Source organism: Anguilla anguilla, chromosome 3, assembly GCF_013347855.1.
Source record: "Anguilla anguilla isolate fAngAng1 chromosome 3, fAngAng1.pri, whole genome shotgun sequence".
NCBI classification, from domain to species: domain Eukaryota; kingdom Metazoa; phylum Chordata; class Actinopteri; order Anguilliformes; family Anguillidae; genus Anguilla; species Anguilla anguilla.
In genome coordinates this window covers 9,959,475-9,978,152 of record NC_049203.1, presented here as the reverse complement: position 1 = coordinate 9,978,152, position 18,678 = coordinate 9,959,475, and the positions used below count along the sequence as shown (strand labels likewise).

Sequence of the window (18,678 nt, the reverse complement as noted above, 5' to 3'; positions counted from 1 at the left end):
TTCTTGTATCAGACAGCTAACTGTGAGTATGCTATGCCTTCAGGTTCTCACGTTTTTCCTCCTTCATGAGCATGTACTTTATTTCAGTTTCAGTTCACATCGTTAGGATGTCATATCCACACTTCAGTGTTTGCAAATCTCAAACCTGTGAACAATTTGGTTTGTAAAGGTCCATCGTCATTTTATCGATTTTCATCGAGGAAACGTTCACTGAGTTCTTCATATTTTGTTCTACATTGTCATTCAGCTGGATTGTTCTGCACCCACGGAAATGAAAGGCGAGTTAGGCCAATAGTGCAGAGCCCGCTCATTTGGGTGACGTCCCGCCGCTTGCCGTTCTTGTGTTTGTTTACATTTTAAGTGTCTCAGCTTGCTATGCATAAGCAATTTTAAGTATGGCTGGAACGAAAACCAGGATGCAGGGCCTCGTTTGGGAAACCCTTTTTGCATGGGTAATTGTTGGAATGCTGCAACTTGTACTTTTTCCAAAGAGCTTGTGTTGTGCGCAGTGCGGTTCTCCTTTTTAAAATGTCTGAATTTCCACAAACTCATGGCAATAGTCCATTGTTTTTCTAATGAAAAAAATATACTGGTGAACTGTGGCTTACCGGGGGATTGCGCTGGGAAGGTAGTTGTGCATGTAGTTGCCCTCCTGAGACTTAAGATGGCCTGTGCCATTGCTGTATTATGGCATGAACCGTAATGTTTTATAGGATAAGGCAACAATAGGAATGGCGGACTCAAATTGGCTCAACATGAGAATTATCTTATATAGACCCTTTGGCAGGGAACATTACACAATCAGCACTACTATACATCCGTCCATTATCTATACCCGCTTATCCTGGGCAGGGTCGCAGGGGGAGCTGGAGTCTATCCCAGTGTACACGCACCGGGCGAGAGGAGGGAATACTCCCTGGACAGGCCACCAATCTATCGCAGGGCACACACACACCATTCACTCACACGCTCGTACCTTGGGCAATTTAGAGTCTCTAATTAGCCAACCTGCATGTCTTTGGACTGTGGGAGGAAACTGGTGTGCCCGGAGGAAACCCATGCAGACATGGGGAGAACATGCAAACTGCACACAGAGGCCCCCAAGGCCACTGCACCACTGTGCCGCCCCCAATACTATACACTCATATTTAATTTTAATTTCCCCAACCTGGAGACACTGGCTGAGGATAGGCACAATGTAAAATGTCTTCTGATTATAAGTGCGATTAATTTTGATGAGTTTGCCCCCAAGAGTGAGTTGCTCAATTTAATAGTTTGTGAGAACTCAGCTTATTTTACTATCTGTGAGTTAACAGGACTGATACATTATTTCTCTTATTTTAACAAAAATCATATACAAGATAGTAATTCTGTCTCGCTTTTATATAATGACTGAGCATTTGAAGAATATTTATCTCTGTTTACCCTCCACTAGTGACTTGTCTTTGTAAATTTCAGCACCATGCTGGTAGAAAGCAACAAAACAAAATTTCTTGCTTAACCTTCCTTCTGCTGAGGTAGTGTTGTGAATTTTAGTCTATCACTAATGCAAGCGAGTGTACTATCATTTGACACTCCATTGTGAGTTTGTTTTGTGTGTAGTGCATTTGTCTTGTTACTCCTTCCACACTATTCGCTGTCCCTTGAACATGCTGACTTGACATGATTGTTAACAAGCCTTACTTGCATATTAGATTCTGTTTTTGCTTAAACTACCTTTGCTACCACCTGCTGTGGATGACTTCCTTGACCAAGAGGTATGCAAATTTTGCAGTTGTGCAGATTTGCATTGCCGTAGGGTGAGGTAATGTATTTCTCAAAAAAAATAAAAAGACAGAGTTGCATAGATTCAATTTCAGAATACTTCCTGGTTGATCTTTTAACCTGAATTTTTCCAATGTTTTATGCAATGTGCTCCTTTGATTGACTGGGAATTAATGCTGAATAACTATTGAAAGATGATTTTGTTGAAACTTGAAAGACGGGGTTTCCTTTTCTTTCCTTCTGTCAGTTTGCAGGTGTGTTTCATAATCTTATTACATGTGTGCTTGTCTATAAATTCCACTTTAAACAAATATGTTGGTATATGGGCATTCAATTGACATTCAATATTTTGCTTTCCGTATTTGTGTGGGGGTGTTCTGTAAATACTGTCATATTTGAAGGCAGTACTAGCAGCAACACTGCAACCTGAACTTAGGGACTGGCAATCACTGGACGCTGAGAAGATAGAGATCTGACAGAGGGGAGGTTTGATTCTGCAGCCATAGGTTTGAAGTGTACTTAGTCAGTGTGGATATGTAATACATGAGTGACATTACACGTCAGTGATGTTTGTGCAAGTGGCTGTCCACCAGTTGTGTAATTCGCTCTGGAAAAGAGCGTCTGCTAAATTCCTGTAATGTGATGTAATGTAATGTTTTTTCAGCAGACATAAAAGTCAGCCATATTAATTACTGAGCCCTCCCTTTAAAAGCGTATTTTTAGTTGTTACGAGCAGACCCAGGGAAATATACATATTTGACACAACCAAACCCTTTAGATGCCAGTAAAATTCCTGCAGTTTACTGTCGTTGTTGGGTATCATGTATTTCACCAGTATGGAGGACAACATTTTTATTTTGCCTGATTGTTTGTTTTGGTTAGGGTTAGTAACATGTTTTACTAAAAAAATGCCAGGGATACTTAATTTTAATTCTTAGAGGCATGGAAGCTAAAGTATTTGTGTTTGTATATGTATTTGACCCATAGCTGGTTATGGGTAATGGTGATCATTCTGTTTAAGAGAGTGTTTGAATCCTACAGACAGTTAAGAGCATGTTTCAGCAGTAGGTATACATTCTGAATGGGCCACTGTCTTCCAGGAGACTCTTTTGGCATACCATTTGATCTGTGGTGATGTGGCAAATGCGACTCCACATGAATTTGTTCTAAATGTCATGCATGCCCTGGGTGTGAAAACAAACTGACTATGTGCAGCCACATGCTGTTGTACTTTTAAAGCAGATATATTTGTGTTATTCTCCACAGTCTGTATCAGCAGTTTTGCTTTTTAGTGATGGGCCTCCCAAAACTTAACCAAAGTAGAACTGCAGCTGAAGTCACTTTGGAGCATCAAAGCTAATGTACAGTGAGCACCATAATGTTTGGGACAAAGATATATATTATTGATTTGGCTCTGTACTCCACAATTTTATATTTGTAATCAAACAGTGTAGTTAAAGCGCACATTCTCTGTTTTTATTTTAGGGAATTCTATACATTTTCGCCACGTAAAAATTACAGAATATTTTATAAATAGTCCCCTCATTTCATGGCGTCATAGTGTTTGGGACCAATGGCATCACAGGTGTTTTTGATTAGTCAGTTGTGTTCAATTGCTTCCTTAGTGAAAGCTCTCATATACCTGCACTATCTACTTTTGATTCTAACCTTTTGATTTGCATCTGTTATTGGCATTTGTCAACATGAGGACAGGAGTTGTGCCAATCAAAGTCAAGGAAGCCATTATGAAGGTGAGAAATAAGAAAATAGCACAAGAGACATAAACTAAACCTTAGGCTAACCAAAACCAACTGTTTGGAACATCACTACAAAGAAAGAGAGCTGCCTGGGGGCTGAGTAATCACAGTGGGCCCGGTAGGCCAAAGAAGACCTCCCTTGTGAATGCAATGAATTTGGAGGAATTTGGTTGAACCTGAGCGGATAGGATGCTTTAGTGCACTTCAGAATTAATTCTGCTGCTGCTATCAGCAGTTACATCATCAGTGAAGCCAAGTGAGCCAGTATCTATGGCAACCATACATGCCCAAACCATAACACCCCCCTCCCCCCTCCGTCATGTTTCACATTTGAGTGGGAGTGCTTTGGATCTTTGACAGTTTCTTTCTGCCTCCATGCTTTGTTCTTGCCATCACTTTGGTACAAGTGAATCATATGTCTCATTTATCCACAACATCTTTTCACAGAACTCTGCAGGCTCTTTTAGGTGCTTCTTAGCAAACTGTAACCTGGCCATCCTTTTTTTTTTGCAGCAAACCTGTGCTGTGCATCTTGCAGTGTGGCCTTAAGTTTAAGTCTTCTGTGGACAGTAGTCACTGGCAGATCCACACCTCCCTCCTGAAAAGTGTTTATGATCTGTTGGACAGCTGTTTAGGGGTTTTTTCTTCAGTATGGGGAGAATTATTCTGTCATCAACGGTAGATGTCTTTCTTGGCTTAACAGGGTCTTTGGGATTTCTGCACTTGCCAGGGTTATCTTTCTTCTTAATGATGTTCCAAACAGTTGGATTTATTTAGCCTAAGGTTTGGCCTATGTCTCTCATTGTTTTTTTCTTATTTCATTATGGTGCTCGCTATATGTAAACTCCATAAAGGGCTTCAGTTATTATCTAAAACTGGCATACTACTGAGATTACCATAACTATGAATTTCCAAGATGCATAAAGGTAGGCCACACTAAACACCACAGCTTTTAGCATCAGAGATTTTCATGTTAATGTGACAAGGAGTTAAAGACTGTAAAAATAAAAACAAAAAATGTAATAAAAAGCTTCTTTTTTTTTCTCAGAGGGGGCTATTTTAGCATTAATGAAACTTCTAGGAGCAACAGGGGAAAAAATGGCTTGCGCTGCAGATGTACAAACACACATACACATACACAGACACACACACACACACACACACTTACACTCAGACCTACACACTCACACACACACGAAAGGTACTTATCTGTCATTTTCTGCTCAAATGAACCCTGTCACTGAACCCTCCACATTATCACCTGTAGCACCTTCCTGACGGCTGGCTGTTGTGATAAGATTTCTGCTGGGCTGATCACAGCAGCCAAGTCCCCACAGGGGGGCTATGTATAAAAAGGGCCGCAAGTCCTACACGGGTCACCCTATAAGGATGTAAATGCCCTCAAATTAATCTTGTATTCAATGTTTTATTTCAAACCTAATGTAGTACAGGAGTACTACATTAGCCAAAACAACAAAAAATGTGTCACTGTCCCAATGCTTTTGCAATTCACTGTACATATTTAGTGTTTGTACATATGTATTTATGGATGTGTATGTATATATTTGTTTATTTATTTATTTATTTATTTATTTATTTATTTATTTACTTATTTGTGTGTGTGTGTGTGTGTGTCGTATATTTTTGTAGGTGTTTGCATAATCATAATTCCATGTAATTGGTTATATACTGATACCTATACCCAATGTGGTCTAAAACATTTTCTTAACTTCATTATAAATTGTGCTGTTTTGACACTGCCAAGATAAGCCAGGAATGAAATACAGCCCATGACTTCAGGCAGATGGCACTGCTGCTTCATTATGATGTAATGTGACTTAATACAATGGTGTATAACAGTTTTACAACCTGCTAATTGTGTAAGACTAGCTTTATACTCACAAGCCAAACATGTGGAAATTATTTGCTTCATTTCTCCAAGTGTGTTCACAGAAGGAATTAGAAGTGGAAGTAGGACTTTGTAAAATTTAGCATTTAAATACTGTTAATAAAGGCCTGCCTAAAGCACACACTTTAGTACAGTCAACCTAAAACAACATATTTATATATTATGTCTGAAAGATGTAATGGATGGAATCTGGGTAGAACTGATTGTCATCAGTGATATATAAAAAGTATTTGTAGTTGGTCTACATGTTAATTCCAGGGAGGATATTCCAGCTAAAAAAACATTTATGACATCCATTAACTGGAACACTACATGGCCAAATAAATGTGGACACCTCACATTCAACATCTCATCCAAAATTATGGGTGTTAATATGGAGTTGGTCTACCCTTTGCTGATATAACAGCCTCCAGTTTTCTGGGAAGGCTTTAGACTAGATGTTGGAGCACTGCTGCAGGGATTCCCTTCCATTCAGCCAGAAGAGCATTAGTAAGGCCGGGCGTTGATTGGTTGGGTGATTAAGGCTGGCTCACAGTTGACTTTCCAATTGATCCCGAAGGTGTGGGACACGGCTCTGTGCAGGCCTGTCACATTCTTCCACACCGTTCTCGATAAAATCATTTCTATATGGACCTCTCTGTGTGCCTGGGGGCATTGTCATGCCGAAAGAGGAAAGGGCCTTACCCTGAATGTGATTGTATGCTGTAGCATTAAGATTTCCCTTCATTGGAACTAAGGGGCCTAGCCCAAAACATTAAAAACAGCCCCAAACCAACATGTGTCCAGATACTTTTGGTCATATAGTGTATGTTGCTGCTGTTGCTGCAGATTGTTATGACTGTGCATTGGCATGCTGTTGTCTCCACAGTGACTGGCTGACTGACATCTGTCTACATGGCATCATGTTTAGACATGGTGGTCAGTACAGTTCAGCCCTATCAGCATAAAGCCTTTGCCAGTATTTTAAATGTTCAGCTATTCATACACGTGATATAATCGGTTTTTAGTGTAAACTGTTTGAAATGTGGATCTCACCCATGGGTCTCACCCATTTCTCATTGTTCTGGGGTAATTTTCATAAGCACTGTATTCCAATTTCAAAGATGTTCTTTCTGACTGGGTATGCATTTTTACTTAGGGGGGCTCTCCTCTGTCCCCGTTGATTGGAGTATAATAAACACCACTTTAAAGCAAAGAAGACAACAATGAACAGTGGTGTACTTATTTGTTGTTAACCTGGCACTTAGGAGTCGTATCTGTTGTATAATAGGCTAAATGTGAAAGTCCACATTCATTAGGAAAGACCCTGAGAAGTATTTGAACTAGACAAGTTTCTGTATAATTCGAAATGTTTCTCCACACAAAGACGTGAAACTAATATAACAGTCATTACAGTGAAAAACATGCTGTAACTCTCAGCTGAGATACTGTCAGTACAAATGTGTTTCCAGTGGTTGTGGATGTGCAAAGTCGGATTCTAAGTGAGGCGAAGTGGCCATGTTGTGAAGATGGTGTCCTGCCAGTGCAGAGGTGGAACTGCATTGTCCTCCAGATGGAGTTCACTGGCTGCTGTTTAGAACTTGAATTTGTTCTACCGTCACTTCATGAGTCAGGACCATATATTAACATGACTTGTCAAACATTTAAACAATGTCTTTTTCCTCTTTCTTTTCATGTTGTCTCCCCCTGCCTCTGAATGGATGCCTTGGTGTCTACTTAAGGTAAGGAATCATTCATTCTTCTCTGATTAGCTGTGCATACACACTGCTACACCTGTTTTAAAAGTGGTCAAAACTGAAAGACTGGGTGTGAACCTGATGAATATTAACCTCCTAAGACCTGGTCCTCATAGGGGACATGAGTCTGTGGTCTTAATATCAAGAACAATACATTTGGCTATTCTGAAACCTATGCTACATAGGACATGCAATAAGTGCATACCAAAGGTCACTGGCTAACTAAAAAACGCTGTTCTGATAAGGTACAGTACTCATCATGTAGAGATCTAGTAAAGGATTTGAATTTTTACCCATCCTTTATTTCCACACTCAAGACAAGAACATTACATAAATGACATTACATAAACAATAAACCAAAAATCTAAGTTCAAAATTAATATGATAAAACACAAGTCTATCACAAAGTAGCAGACAATAGCTCATTTCCATCCACTGATCACAAAACACCCTTATGACACCACACACAACATTCAAGCTCTCCATTGCTTTGTGATACTGAAACTCTACTGACACACTGTCCCTGATCATACCCCTAACTACAACCACCACATCTTGCCTGTACCTTCCACCAATTGTATTTTTGCGACTTGTGTAAATTGTCATCTTTGCTTGCCCCAAAATGAAATGTATGAGCTGCTGTTTTACTCTTTGCTTATATGGGAAACCAAGGTTGAAAACTTTATTTGTAAAAGTGTCCCATAGTATCTGAAATAATATTCTCAAAAAAGAAGACAGAGATTGAAGTTTGATGCAGTAAAGGCCAATGAATAAAGTGGGAAGAGCAGTTTAAGTGAGGGAAAAGATTCAAGTGAGTGGGAGAGATGGTGATCTTATAAAGAAAGTGATGAGGGAGAGAGGGAAATATGGGTAAGTGTAAAGGGAGAAGGAGATACTAAGACTAAAACATGGTTGTTCTTGGTGAAAAAAAACAATATGTAATATGCTATGTCAGTTTTTTTTTTGTGACATGGTAATATCATACTGAACATTATTTTTATATTGTTTGTTGAGCAGACCATATAATACGGACTGATTTGTACAGCAAATATTTTTCCATATTATCAATTTATACGGTAGTTTACTTCACTTACTGAATCATTTTGAGGAGATTTCTCAGCACGTTATCCCGCATTACGTTAATTGAGCAGACAGTATTATCTACCGTAATGGTGCAGCGCCGCTGCGTGAACCACCCCCCCCCCCCCCCCAAAAAAAAAATACCATGTGCGCGCCACTGTTGTTCAGGGAATTAATAGTATATTCCAGTACCAACTGCAACTCCACTAATGCGCTTCAAGAGCATCACAGACGAGAGAGAGAGTGTGTGTGAGAGAGAGAGGGAATACTCTCAGTTTGAACTCGGAGTGTCGCTGTTGATCAAGGAGACTGTTTTGTGGTTTCCTGAGGCTTTCGCTCCTCCTTTTTGTCTCTCATTATGAACGAGATGTGCTGTGGCCCACCTCTTTTCTCCGGTCGGAATATATTTTAAAAGAGTCCTGATTTCTAATAGATTTTTTTTTGAGGATACCTAAAAATAAGAGAGGTGCTGCGACTTATGTACATACATATTATCTGTCTGACACAATCGGAGAATGGACCAGTACGTCGGAGGAAAGATTTTCTGGGCAATGAAACGGCAAGTGCTATTTTCAACCATATTGCTTTGCGTTACAAACATTGTGCTTGCGCAGATTCGGTACTCTATCCCAGAAGAGATGCCAAAGGGATCGTTTGTTGGTAATTTTGCGAAGGATTTGGGGGTTGATATTAAAAGAATGATCAGCGGTAAAGCGCGCATTGTCGCTGGTTTAAACAGTGAATATATTCTGCTGGATGTCGACAAAGGAGAGTTGGTGGTGATGCAGAGGATAGATAGGGAAAAGCTTTGTGAGCAGACGGTTCCGTGTTCGATTAGTTTCGAGTTGGTTCTTGAGAATCCTTTGGAAATGTATCAAATTACGGTCGAAATTCTTGATATTAACGACAACCCTCCCACGTTTCCCAGAAAAGAAATTAAATTGGAGATCAGTGAATCAGCCCAGCCTGGTGCACGCTTTGTCTTGGATAATGCCATGGACCCAGATGTTGGTATAAACAGTCTACAGGGCTACTCCCTTAACCCTAGAGATTATTTTGATTTGAAAGTTAACAATGTGCCCGATGGAAGCAGGTACGTGGAAATGGTGTTGAAGGCACCTCTTGACTGGGAGAAGGAGCGCGAGCACTCATTGTTGTTGACTGCAGTGGATGGCGGCAGCCCACGGAGGTCTGGCACGCTCAGAGTACATGTAACCGTTTTGGATGCAAACGACAACTCTCCCGTGTTTAGCCAAGCGATTTATAAAGCGAGTATACAAGAAAATTCGGCGAAAGGAACCCTGGTCACTGTGGTAAATGCAACCGATGCGGATGAAGGAGGCAACTCTAAAATAACCTATTCTATTACGCATTTAGCAACACACGTTGGAGAATTGTTTGAAATTGATGCTATGTCCGGTGAAATTAAAGTATCTGGTCATATAGATTATGAAATGGTGAAAAGATATGAAGTGAACGTACAAGCTAAAGACCAAGGGGGGCTAACAGACTCTTGCAAAATTATAATTGAGGTTACTGACGTAAACGATAATGCACCAGTCATCACGCTAACTTCTCTCTCTAATCCAATACCGGAGAACGCATCACCTGGCACCGTTGTTGCTATTATTAATGTGCAAGACATGGACTCTGAAAAAAATGGCGAGATAGTGTGCGCTATTGGCCCAAACCTCCCATTCAAAATAAAAAAATCTCTTTCTAATTATTACAGTTTAGTGACTGACACAGATCTGGATCGAGAAAAATACTCAGACTACAATATAAGCATAACCGCTAGGGATGGAGGGACACCCCCCCTCTCGAGCCACTACCAAATTGTTTTACAGGTGTCTGATGTCAATGACAACGCCCCTTACTTCGAAAAAACTGACTACCTCACTTCCGTGATGGAAAACAATGCCCCTGGATTGTCAATATTTTTGTTGCAAGCCAGAGATGACGACTGGGGACCAAATGCTCGTATATCTTACTTTCTCGAAGATGTAGGTGTAAATGGGTCACCGGTTTCATCCTACATTTCTGTCAACTCAGACACAGGTGTTATTTACGCAGTGCGCTCCCTGGATTATGAGAAAATCAAACGGTTTCAGGTGCATATAATAGCTCAAGATGGGGGCTCTCCGCCACTGAGAAACAATGCAACAGTGACTATCTTGATTCAGGACCAGAACGATAACGCACCCCAGATTCTGTACCCAGTACAAACTGGTGGCTCTTTGGTGGCAGAAATGGTGCCTCGTTCTGCAGATGTTGGATACCTTGTCACTAAAGTGGTCGCTGTTGATGTGGACTCCGGACAGAATGCCTGGCTCTCATACAAACTGTTGAAAGCGACAGACAGGGCGTTGTTTGAAGTGGGCTCACAGAATGGAGAAATAAGAACTTTACGCCAGGTCACTGACAAAGATGCTGTGAAACAAAGACTTACTGTTGTAGTGGAAGACAACGGGCAGCCCTCTCGCTCAGCCACAGTCAATGTGAACGTGGCGTTGGCAGACAGCTTCCCGGAAGTGCTCTCCGAATTTACAGAATTTACGCACGAGAAGGATTACAATGGAGACTTGACTTTTTATTTAGTTTTGGCTTTGGCAGTAGTTTCCTTCCTTTTCATTTCATCTTTAGTAGTAATAATATCTGTAAAAGTCTACAGATGGAGACAGTCTCGCATCTTCTATCAGTCCAATCTGCCAGTTATTCCTTATTGTCCACCCCGTTACGCAGACGCTGGAGGTACAGGAACTCTACAGCACGTTTATAATTACGAACTTTACCGGACCACTGACTCCAGAAAGAGTGACATTAAATACCTCAGACCCATCAGTCAAAGCCTCATGAGTGTTGACATAGATGGTACTGAAACAATGCCAAAGGAAACAATGTCAGTCGAGGGCGCAGATCAACCAACTTTGGTAAGTAAATTGTGACGAGGCGAATAATTATAATATTGTAGATTTAAACTATTCGTGTGTTTTCAATGTTTTCCTGTATTTGATGTTTGATCCTGCGTGGATATTGCGTTATCATAAAAAGTTATTAAACGGTATTTAACTGTGTAATTGTGATGACAGTTGCGACTGAGCATAACATGATCATACTCCAGTAAATTTAGGTACACGTGTATTTATGGACATATGTATGTGTTTATTTGGCTGCTGGGGGCTGTGTACTGCTGTGGTTTATCAATGGCTCTCTGCTGTGTCGCTGTCCGCTCCTGTGGTGCTGAAATACCTAATGTCTCTGCTCAGCTACACTGGCCTTTTTTGAAATATCGAATATGCTGATGGTATTTCAGCATGTGAAAAGATTAAGGAACAATCAACCAATAAGTATCTGATTTGAAGGAAATCTTGGCAAGGCCAGAACATAGAATTTTGAATTGTGAAGTCACCACAAATAAACATTGTATTAAGATTAATGTTTGCATGCAGTAACTATAGTACTCGTAACATAACAATTATAATTATAATAGCTGCAGTAGCTACTCCTGATCAAATTGATAATAATAATAATAATAATAATAATGTGGACAAAAAACCTTTTCTACGTAAATTATAACCGTAAATACGTGAGCATACGCAAATGAGTAGAGCATACTCATATGTAAAAACGCACATTTCCTAAAAATTCGTATGTGTTCCAAATTATTGAAATTTCTAATAAGTCATATCAAATAAGCCATATTAAAAGCATTGCTATACTCTTCTGCATTTTTAAAAAAACAACTTGGCCCTCTCTTTATTCTTCTTGCCATCTCATCTCTCTTTTGGTCGCTCAAAAATATTGTGTCAAAGACACAAACACCAGTCCCATGACATGCGGTGCTCAGATAAACCTAAAACGCACACGAGCGCCGTATTAGCCTTGGTTTGAGAAATTTCACATACTTCCTAGTTTCAAGCTGTATCCCGTATAGGGCTGCCAGTCTCCACTGTGGACTCTGAGTGCCGCTGTTGGTCAATAAGACAGAGGATTGCTGTACGTTCACAACCCCTCCCATCAAATTGTATTTAACATGAGCAGAGGAGAGGGCAGATTTTCCACTATCTTTCCGAACCAGCATTGTTCAGTAGCCTACACACCACGGATTGCTCGATTTGTTTTATCGTAAGTGAAGCCAGTTGCGGATTTATTTCGTATTTAATATTTTACTGGACAACTTATTTATATCATTAGGACTGAAATGGTTGTGCAGCAGCAGCAACGTTCGCTCCAGTGGCAGGTACAGTTGTTCGTGTGTGTGATTGTTTTTAATGGGGTTTTGGCACAAGTCAGATACTCGATTCCAGAAGAAATGGTGAAAGGGTCTCTGATAGGGGATATTGCAAAGGATTTGGGATTGGATGTCAGAAGGCTTAAATCGGGTCGTGCTCGTATTGTTACCGAGGACAGCAGCGACTGTGTGGACCTGAATGCGGACAAAGGGATTCTGCTGGTGAAAAAACGCATAGACCGAGAGGAGCTGTGCGGTCAGACGTCTCCTTGCAGCTTCAGTTTCGAAATGGTCCTGGAAAATCCAATGGAATTGTTCAGCATTACAGTGGAGATTCTTGATATTAACGACAATTCTCCCGTATTTTCAACTAAAGAAATTACACTGGATATAAGCGAGCTGGCGGTGATCGGAGCTCATTTTATTTTAGGCGGCGCCGTGGATGCTGACGTGGGTATAAATACGCTTCAAAGCTACAGTTTGAAACCCACCACACATTTTAATCTTAAAGAGCAAACCCACGCCGACGGGAGTAAATATGTAGAGATGGTTCTGCAGAGTCCCCTCGATAGGGAAAAGCAGAGCGAGATGTTTTTAACACTGACTGCAGCTGACGGGGGGAACCCTAGGCGGACGGGGACTGTGAATATACGAGTCATTGTTCAAGATGCCAATGACAATGCGCCTGTTTTCAACCAGGCCGTATACAAAGCCTCCGTCATAGAGAATTCTCCAAAGGAAACATTAGTTACGGCCGTCACCGCGACTGACGCAGACGAGGGCACCAATGGCGATATAACGTATTACATTGATCAGGCCACACAACAGAATATCAGCTTGTTTACCTTGAATCCCGACAATGGAGAAATTAAAGTTTTGGGTAATATAGATTTTGAAAAGTCCAAACATTATCAAATGAATGTAATCGCGAAAGACAAGGGATCTCTATCTAACTCATGCAAAGTAATAATTGAAGTGATCGATGTTAATGACAACCCTCCCGTTATAGCGATGACATCTTTTTCTAATACGATCTCAGAAGATTCTGTGCCAGGCACTACTGTTGCTATCATTAGCATTAAAGACTTGGACTCGGGGAAGAATGGACAGGTCAACTGCACTGTTAGCCCATCATTACCCTTCAAGATAAAATCTTCATTGACCAACTATTATACTTTGGTAACTGACAGCATTTTAGACCGCGAGACCGTCTCTGAGTACAACATTACAATCACAGCGGCAGATCAAGGCGTTCCCTCGCTGCGCAGTAATAAGACACTTCTGGTTAAAGTGACAGATGTGAACGACAACGCACCGGTATTTGAGCAAAATATGTATGAATCTACCTTGATCGAGAACAACTCTCCAGGAGTATCTGTAGCTTCTGTTCACGCCAACGACGTGGATTGGAATCAAAATGCTCGAGTCTCTTATTTCCTTGAAGATACACAAGTAAATGGCTCTCCGATTTCCGACTTAATTTCTGTAAACTCTGAAACAGGCGTGATGTATGCAGTGCGCTCGTTTGATTACGAACAGATCAAGTCGTTTGAAATGCTTGTTAAAGCACAAGATGGGGGTTCACCACCTCAAAGTTGCAGCACAACTGTTAAAATCTTTATTCAAGACCAGAACGATAACGCACCTCAGATTCTCTACCCAGTTCATACTGGTGCCACTGTGGTGGCTGAAATGGTTCCTCGTTCAGCAGATGTTGGCTATCTGGTAACTAAGGTAGTAGCTATTGATGTGGACTCTGGTCAGAATGCCTGGCTCTCATATAAACTAGTAAAAGCAACAGACAGGGCGCTGTTTGAAGTTGGTTTACAAAATGGTGAAATAAGAACTTTACGCCAGGTCACTGATAAAGATGCTGTGAAACAAAGGCTTACTGTTGTAGTGGAGGACAACGGGCAGCCCTCTCGCTCAGCTACAGTAAATGTCAATGTGGCGGTGGCGGATAGCTTTCCAGACGTGTTCTCGGAGTTCACTGAATTTACTCAAGATAAGGATTACAACGACAACTTGACTTTTTACTTAATTTTGGCCTTGGCGGTAGTTTCCTTCCTTTTCATTTCATCTCTAGTCGTCATAATATCGATAAAAGTGTACCGATGGAGACAATCTCGCATCTTCTATCAGTCCAATCTCCCTGTTATTCCTTATTATCCACCCCGTTACGCAGACGTTGGGGGTACAGGAACTCTACCGCACGTGTTCAATTACGAGGTGTGCAGAACCACTGACTCCAGAAAGAGTGACATTAAATACCTGAGACCCATGAGTCAAAGCCTCATGAGTGTTGACATAAATGATATGGAGACAATGCCGCATGTTCAAAAGGAGCAGTCTCCAACCGGAGCATCTTCAACGCTGGTGAGTGTTACTACTGCTTTATAAATGAATGGTTTTTAAAAAATGTGCTGTCGAATATTCTTTCAAATAATGTGTTTTTTTTGTTTGTTTACATGCATACCTGTTAAATTGCCCTGAAACATATTAGTGTGATAGTGGGGGTTTGGTCAAGGTTTATATTGACAGTTCATATTGAAATATATATTCGGTTATTTGTGCGTCCTCGTGCACCTTCCTCCTGTGATAATGCGACATTTACATTTCGATTATGCATTGGACATAAACGTTCTAAAGTTATAAAATGTAAAACAAAGTTATTTTCAAATTATTAAATGCATCTAGCAATAAATTATACACTTGCGACCTCCGGTAACCACTTAAACCATGCATTGAACATAAATGAATATTTTTTAGGATGCAAGTGCTTGCGTAATCGATATTGTAGATTAAAAATGTGAATTTATAATAGTCAACTCCAATTAAGAATGAATATGCCATTTTATTTTTAGAGATTTAATTCTCCTTAATTTCTCTTTGTGCCGTTGCTGGTTAACACGATGGGGCTGTGGTCGGTTCTCAGCATATGGCACTGGAGTTAAAAGCACAAACCCTATGAACAATTAAGAGATACTATACAGTACAAGTCACAAACTTATATCTGAATATTTAGGCTGCGCTCAGACTAAATTGAGGGCGTAATGGCCGAATAGAGCACTAAATCGAAGAGAAAATGCCTTTAAGAGATGTGTTTTTAATTTTTATTAGTTCATACTAGACTCATTGTGTGCATTGCGTACATTGTACTCTAAGTGCCGCTGTTGATCAGGAAAGCTCTGGAAGTTGAATAGTCTTGCACCGCCCATCTCTTTGCCTTGCATGTGATTCAGAGGCAGGGAGGCTCGGGCCACTTCCTCGGCCGTCATCGCTTTGTGAGTAGTATCACGCAGTGTGACCTGTTTGCATGGAATACGAAGCCAAATATAATTCTTATTAGTCGATCAGTCCGAATTTGGATACAGATTTCGCCGTTCACCATGTTTAGTTCGGGTTTACGGCTAAAGAGAGATGGCAGAGGGCAGAGTGCCTTCTCAAGCACACGGATTGTTCGTTTTTTTCCAAATCAGTTCTTTCTGGTTTTGTGCCTCGTCGAGATTGTTTTTGGGCAGATTCGATATTCTATCCCCGAGGAGTCGAAAAAGGGTTCGTTTGTGGGTAACATAGCTCAGGATTTGGGAATCGACCCGACAAGAATGAAATCCGGCAGTGCACGAATTGTAAGCAGCGACAGCAGTGAGTACATTGAACTACATTTAGACAAAGGGATTCTGGTTGTCAGAGAGAGGATAGACAGAGAACAGCTATGCGGGCAAACGACCCCGTGTAGTTTAAGCTTTGAAATGATAATGTCGAATCCGATGCAGCTGCACAGTGTTGTGGTGGAAATATTAGATGTGAATGACAACGCTCCCCGCTTTACTGAGAATGAGATTAAATTAGAAATTTTAGAATCAGCTCCACCGGGCTCTCGCATTTTACAAGAGAGCGCCACAGATCCCGATGTCGGCATCAATGCGCTGCAGAGCTATACATTAAACCCAACTAATCATTTTAATATTAAAACCCAGACAAGCCCAGATGGAACTAAATACGTGGAAATGTTTCTGCGCACGCCTTTAGACCGAGAGAAAGAGGAGAGTCTGGTACTAACACTGACTGCCGTGGATGGCGGCGAGCCGCAGAGGTCTGGCACGGTTAGAATAATCATTTTGGTTCTTGATTCTAACGACAACGTACCAGTTTTTACACAGTCTGTATATAAAGCAGAGGTCATTGAAAACGCACACCAAGGCACTCTGGTAACGGCTGTGAGTGCATCGGACGCAGACGATGGTTTGTACGGTCACGTGACGTATCATTTCGCTCGCGTTTCACCTGAGATTGCAGAACTCTTTTCAATTGACGAGAACAACGGCGCAATAACAGTGATGGGAAAAATTGATTATGAAAAGAACAAACTATATGAGCTCAACATACAAGCGAAAGACCAAGGGGGGCTTATGGATTCAGCAAAAGTAATTATTGAAGTTATTGATGTCAACGACAATGCCCCTATGCTAGCGGTTACCTCGTTCTCCAGTCCTATCTCAGAAGACTCTGTGAGCGGCACGACTGTAGCCATTGTTAATGTCAAAGATCCAGATTCGGGTATGAATGGACAAATAGACTGTTCAATCAATACAAACGTCCCATTTACAATTAAGTCTACTTTAAAAAACTATTATACTCTTCTGACTGAGGGCGCGTTGGACAGGGAGCGCAATGGTGAATATAATATCACATTTACAGCTGTGGATAAAGGGACACCTCCGCTTTCCAGCAACAAAACCATCACTCTGAAAATATCAGATGTGAACGATAATGCGCCTGTTTTTGAGCACAGCTCCTACGCTGCCCACGTGATGGAAAACAATGTGCCAGGGTTGTCTGTATTTTCTGTGCGAGCGCGTGATTCTGATTGGAATCAGAATGCTCGCATATCCTACTTCCTAGTAGAGTCTGTGGTCGGTGGAATTCCGGTGTCATCCTTCATTTCTGTGAATTCAGAGAGCGGAGCAATCCATGCCGTGCGTTCTTTCGACTACGAGCAGATAAAGGGTTTCCAGTTCCGCGTAAAAGCGCAAGACGGAGGCTCGCCTCCACTGAGCAGTAACGTGACGGTTGCAATCATTATCCAAGACCAAAACGATAACGCCCCTCAGATTCTCTACCCGGTACAGACTGCTGTCTCAGCTGAAATTGTGCCTCCTTCAGCAGAGGTTGGCTTCATTGTCACTAAAGTTGTCGCTGTTGATGTGGATTCCGGACAGAATGCCTGGCTCTCATATAAACTGCTGAAAGCTACAGACAGAGCGCTGTTTGAAGTGGGCTCACAGAATGGAGAAATAAGAACTTTACGTCAGGTCACTGACAAAGATGCTGTGAAGCAAAGGCTTACTGTTGTAGTGGAAGATAACGGGCGGCCCTCTCTCTCGGCTACAGTCAATGTGAACGTGGCACTGGCGGATAGCTTCCCAGAAGTGTTGTCGGAATTCACGGACTTTACGCAGGACAGGAATTACAACGACAACCTTACTTTTTATTTAGTCATGGCCTTGGCTGTTGTTTCCTTCCTCTTTATTTCATCCTTAGTTGTAATAATATCAGTAAAAATCTACAGATGGCGACAATCCCGCATTTTCTATCAATCCAATCTACCAGTTATCCCGTATTATCCACCGCGTTACGCAGACTCGGTTGGAAGTGCAGGAACGCTACAGCACGTGTACAATTACGAAGTGTGCAGAACGACTGACTCTAGAAAGAGTGACTGTAAGTTTATGAGACCCTGTAGGCAGAGCGTTTTATCAGTGGACCCCAGCGGTGCAGAGACAATGCAGCGTGTGCAGAAAGAGACAAACATCCTGGACGAGCCGGACTCGCCATTACAGGTGAGATAATTTTTAAAAATATTAATTTACTTCCATGGGTATATTTTATGGACGGACTTTTTGTCCCATTTAGGCTTACATAACTAACATGGGTGCACACAGTAAACATACATTGCATTGTATATACAACCTCCAATATACTGATGTGTTGGTGAAGCTTTCCATGTTTAATTGCTCTCCTTGTTATATTTTAAATGATGCATAAAACTTGATTATGTTCAAATTTCGTATTCTTAACTGATAAGCATTATCACAAGCACTTAAAGGTTTAATCAGTTAAAGGATTTGCGTTGATTATCTACACCGCAAACGAGGCTGAGTAATTTATAGTACCCGAGTAAATTATTTTTTCTGGTTT

The 18,678-nt window shown here is 41.1% G+C and overlaps 2 protein-coding genes and 1 pseudogene across 22 annotated transcripts in view; all 3 read left to right on the top strand.

Moving 5' to 3' along the window:
• Positions 1-18,678, top strand: part of LOC118223390 (protocadherin gamma-C5-like) — a 247,865-nt gene that overhangs the window by 67,090 nt on the left and 162,097 nt on the right. Inside the window, exon 1 of one of the 21 annotated variants that reach the window (XM_035409829.1) lies at positions 15,718-18,320. The exons of the other annotated variants lie outside the window; for them this stretch is intronic. Within the exon in view, the coding sequence (XP_035265720.1) occupies positions 15,867-18,320 (2,454 nt within the window). The 5' untranslated portion in view covers positions 15,718-15,866. Of the gene's footprint in view, positions 1-15,717; positions 18,321-18,678 lie in introns of those variants that run through there. 21 annotated transcript variants of the gene reach the window in all.
• On the top strand, positions 8,613-11,163 carry LOC118223408 (annotated as a pseudogene).
• On the top strand, positions 12,296-14,877 carry LOC118222406 (protocadherin beta-16-like). The gene has a single exon (XM_035407989.1). The coding sequence runs from the start codon at positions 12,448-12,450 to the stop codon at positions 14,875-14,877; it is 2,430 nt and encodes an 809-aa protein (XP_035263880.1). The 5' UTR covers positions 12,296-12,447.

Bases quoted from the DNA above. Each gene is read 5' to 3' on its own strand.
- LOC118222406 (XM_035407989.1), top strand. From the start codon at position 12,448: ATGGTTGTGCAGCAGCAGCAACGTTCGCTCCAGTGGCAGGTACAGTTG.